This window comes from Prosopis cineraria, unplaced genomic scaffold (genome assembly GCF_029017545.1).
Source record: "Prosopis cineraria cultivar Desert tree isolate PC_DT_omini unplaced genomic scaffold, ASM2901754v1 PC131, whole genome shotgun sequence".
NCBI lineage: Eukaryota > Viridiplantae > Streptophyta > Magnoliopsida > Fabales > Fabaceae > Prosopis > Prosopis cineraria.
In genome coordinates, this window is record NW_026555458.1 from 22,927 (window position 1) to 27,833 (window position 4,907).

General features: G+C 34.6%; 1 protein-coding gene across 1 annotated transcript; it reads left to right on the forward strand.

Annotated features, from left to right (window-relative positions):
• Positions 1-334: 334 nt before the first annotated feature.
• LOC129295516 (uncharacterized protein At5g65660-like) lies at positions 335-1,272 on the forward strand. The gene is made up of 2 exons (XM_054934043.1): positions 335-616; positions 707-1,272. Exons 1-2 carry the CDS (start codon positions 404-406, stop codon positions 875-877), a joined length of 384 nt encoding a protein of 127 aa, XP_054790018.1. The 5' UTR covers positions 335-403; the 3' UTR covers positions 878-1,272.
• The last annotated feature ends 3,635 nt before the right edge of the window (positions 1,273-4,907 follow it).

A 4,907-nucleotide genomic window follows, 5' to 3' on the forward strand; every position in this document is an offset into this window, starting at 1 on the left:
AAATTTTTAGACAAACATCATTTATATTTGATATCATCTAATTTATCATCTTCTTGTGCGGATTTTTTTTAGAGGCAGGAGAGGATACGTCATACATGTCCTTGTATACAAATTGGCCGTATTTGCGTAGGAGCCTTGACGCAAAGACTTGAGGAGACTTACAATGGAGGCGTGGTCCTAGCTCCTATCTCATCCTTTTTTAAAAAAAAAAAAAATTTGGGTGGGTCACACCCGGCACGCCTCAGCCCACCAACAAGTTCTATATAACCCCCCTCCCTCTTCTTTCTTCACTGCATTGCTTCCTTCTTTTTCATCATCTTCATCTTCCTCGATTCCATCGCTCCTTCTCTCCCCCCCCCCCCACACATGAGTGTAGCAGCAAGCTCCCCGCCTGCTATTCTTCATGGATACTCAAGATCTTTCACCTTCTCACGTGGACGCCTCTCGTCCCTCTCTCGGCTTCCCTCTCGGCACAGCCCTCCTTCTTATCATCATCTTCAGCCTCAGCGGCATCTTCTCCTGCTGCTATCACTGGGATAAGCTCCGATCCCTTCGTCAGTCCTTGTCTCACTCCGATCCCCACCCCTCTCCCGCCAAACCCAATCTCCTCTCCCCCGTACGCTTCCTCACATTTTCCCTCCTTCCGATTTCTTTCCTCTCAATGTGAATTTCTGACTGTTGCTTTTGATTTTCTTTCTCATTCCAGGATTGGAGGCGAAACAGGGGAGACAGCTTGCCGGTGTTGATGCCTGGGGATGAGGTGCCCAAGTTCATCGCGATGCCTTGTCCGTGCGCGCCGTCGCGGCCGGAGAACGTTATGGTGAGCGTGGAGGAGCCGCCGCCCAAGCCGCCGCATCTGTCGGTGCCGTATTATTGAAGTGTGATTAATTCATGGATAACTAATTGCCACGTGGAATGGGTTAAGTACTGTGTAGAGGACCCTGTTCCGTTCTGTTAGTTGTACAACTCGCCGTCGTTTCTTAGCCTCGTCGTGTTCCACAAATGATAGGTAGCAGGTCAATTTGTAGTTTATGACCAATTTTTCATTTGATTCAATGTTTCTGCTCTGTATCACCATGTAACTACATATAATCGCTGCACTCCAATTTTTCTCCCTCAAGAAAAAAATCCAATTGGCTTTGCCCTTTATTCTCAGCGGAACAATACGTTTAAACTCCAGTGGTTATCTGCTGGACTTCTTATTTTTTTCCTCTCTTTTTCAAATTTGCCCAAAAAGAATAACGAAGAGTAAAGGATCCAAGTTCTAATTAATATCATTTGACGATTGTTTTAAATAATTTCTGACCATGATTATGTTTAATAGGAAAATTACAAACAGAATTGCCAATTATTGATTTTTTTTCCTCATCATGATTTGAATGCTGATATTGACAGAGGCCCCTGTGCGAGAACGTGGAGTGACCGAAGGAATTACTGTAAGAATATGCCTTTCTGGGGTCTCTGTAGTTGCTAGTTAGAGCATGTTTGGATTTTAGTGTAATATAATTGATTATAAAAATAATTACTTAAATTATTAATTTTAATTATAATTAATTATATGTTTGGATGTTATTTTTTAAATTAATTTTAATAGAATTAAAAATATTTAGATAATTTAATTAAAATTAATTTTAATTATATAAATTATTACATTGCTTTTTAAAATTAAATTATTGATAAATTTATATGTAATATTATTAAATTTATTAAATTTTGTTTAAAAAATAAAATATATTATTTAAATTACATATTGCATTAATTAAAAAATTAAATTAAATTAATGTAAAAATTTAAATTTATGTAAATAAATAATTTAATATATCTTAGTTAAAATAAATTTAATAAAATTGAAAGATTTAATTTTTAAATATCATACACCAACTTCATATAATGAATTTTTTTACATATATATTATCAATAATATTACAAAATACACAAATAAATAGAATAAATATATAACTTCACATGATAATATCATACCAATATCTTTTTCTCCCACTAATTATATGGAGTGTTCATTGTATTGTTTGCTAATTCCATCTCAATCTTGTCTCGTTTGAATCCAAGTTATTTCAAAATATCCAAGTTATTCCAAAATACCCACTCTATTCTCATAGTATCCTATTTGTTCTTGAATTGTTATTTGTTCTTGAATTGTTGTCTACCATATTTCTTTTCAATCTTCTTATTAAAGCTAGATATTATATTTAGGCATCCTATTTTGGTAAAGCTATCACCATTTTTTTTTTGTAATTTTCACGTTCGTTTCAAACATATGTTAATAAATATTTTAATATTTCTTTAGTCTCATGAAGCTTTTGATTTATTGTTATTCATTATACATTGATCTATAATAAAACTCAAATAAAGTGTAAAGATTCAATGTTATGTTTTTTCTTTAAGATTTATAAAATTATTTAAAACACACATATTGATTAAAAATATAAATTTAAATTAAATTAATTTATAATATTAATGTTTTAATCTATACAAAAGAAAAGGGAGGACTGCTGTTGGCTCTCCGATGCACAGGACAAGCCTTCAAGTCTTAATGTTTAGAGGATTCAATCACAAGCCCACAATGACAAATCACAGGGTATATTCGGTATGTTTGAAATTCTGATCAGTAATAAAAGTTCCAACACATAATTGATATTGAGAAGCAGAAAAGATGAGCTTCAATCAAAACGCCATTTGGAGCCAGATAATCGATTGTGAAAAATGGGACGCTCGGGTACTTTTTGGTTTTTACAAAAACTCAATTTCCGTACAGATAATTGATTTTTCACACAAATCCAAACAGGCACTCAGTAGTTGTGAAGTGAAAAGTTCAAGGTTGAATAGTCAGAGAGATGTGAACACGATTCAGTGTTGCAGATTTCAAATAAAAATCGTTTGGCCAGATTTTATTTTATTTTATTTTATTAATTTTAATTTTAAGAGTCAAGTTTTAATGATTAAGTCTCGAATATTTGGGGAGCCATGTCTCCTATTGGCGATGCGCGCGCAGACCCACCCCTAAGTGGAAGCAAATGCATTCATACAGCTGTAAATTACCGAATTAATTACCTCACTCATAAGATCTAAACTGGTTTATGAAATCATATCATATCGTTGATAAACTGACACATTATCATAATTAATCTTAATAAAAAATCACGAGACATTTTGTTTTTTTCATATCTCCACGTGTCTATCTCATGCATCATCAATTCAACAAGTTTATTACATCAAAAGTATAATAACTTTTTGCTATTAATTTTCCTTATTTCGGATTCGGAGTAAAATGTAAAAACTCAACACCCGTAACCTGAAAAGTAAGAATTTTGAGAAAATGGCAAATATAAAGAAGTGTGAGATCTAGTTTAATTGTTGACTTATGTTTTTTTGGGTAAGCGGTGCCTTACGTTTCTATAGAAGCATGAGTTCAAATCTTATTTTCAGTACGAGGATAAGTGTTTCTCTGTATTAAATTTCTCTTCACTATTTCTACTGTAATTGTGAACCACTTTCTTTGGGTGAAATTGATTCTAAACTACTTAAATCATATTTTAACTGAACAAATTAATTATGACTCCTTAAATAGTAACCCATAGCAGTTGTTGTAGAATATTGCAAGATTGTGCGAGGTTTGTTTTTACTGTATATGAAAAGATCACTAGACTTGCATGTACAAAGATTTGGGTATGTCTACGGCCCTCTCAGTTATCCCATCTGATGCCAAGAATAACAGTCTTTTATTTAGGAGAATAAGATGACATTGCTTTGACCATTATTAATTAAAGTGAATAATGATCGACTGAAATTTTTAACATTAGAGAGGCAATAATAAAGAGCGTAGCATAGTAGAAGACGACATCCCAAATTTCAAGTGAACATGGGAAAGAAAGAAAGAGAGTGGGAGAAACATGCAGGGCATGTTGGTAATGAAGAATGCAGGATCAGGACCACATGATGAGGCGGCATTATATTAAAGAATAGCTTGAAACAACATTGGAGCAAACAGTCGAATCACATCACGACCTAATTTTTCACTGTGGCAACTTGCAATTGGAATGTGAAGTGGAAGTAGTGTGCTTTGACTTGTCGTCTGTAGATGCCAAGTGTGGCGGAAGAGAGAGAAAGAAGCGTACCGTTCCGTGATTCTTGCCAGTACACATCACTTTTGCATCACTCATCATCAATGCTCTTTCATTTCGATATCTGCAATCATGTGGGTCCCCCGACAACTGCGTAGTTGTGCACCAACTCCCTCCATCTTCATCTTCTCTCTCCCTCATGCCCTCCCTTCTCTGCTATTCCATTATTTCACCTCTCAGTCCATTACTGATCTTCTCAATTAGTCAACTCCTCACTTCCCTGTTATGGCTTGCCTTTCGAAGGATCTAGGCTGTAGCTGACGAAACCTTGTATACGGAGGACCTCCCAGAGAAGGAACAAGAATAAAAGAAGAAGCTCTCAACGATGCTCCCCGGTGACGAATAATGGCTTCATCGCTTTCACAGTACTTATTTTAATGGAAAGTTGTGTACGGATATTGAGACGAATGTCGTGGGGCCCCCCCCCCCTCTAGCACTTGTTAGGGCGTTTATCATTTTCAAGTGCTGTCTTGTACATATCACTGTTCTTCAGTAACATGCACTTTTGTTTTCCCTCCTTTCAGATTAATCCTTTTGCTTGTTGTATCCAATGCTCTTATTCCATCCCTAATCGAATTGAATAGATTTTAATGGAACTCGAAGTAAATCAGATTAACCGAATCTCATTATATTTTCAAAACTCAAACTCAGCACTCCTTTCATTAAAAAATAAAAAATGTTAAGCATTTTAATTAAATTTTATTTTTAATAAAGTAATTATTTATCTTTAAATTAATTTTATCTTTCTATATTTATCTCTATTTAAGA

Bases quoted from the DNA above. Each gene is read 5' to 3' on its own strand.
- LOC129295516 (XM_054934043.1), top strand. From the start codon at position 404: ATGGATACTCAAGATCTTTCACCTTCTCACGTGGACGCCTCTCGTCCC. The intron at 617-706 runs GTACGCTTCCTC...TTCTCATTCCAG, and splicing joins AACCCAATCTCCTCTCCCCC to GATTGGAGGCGAAACAGGGG.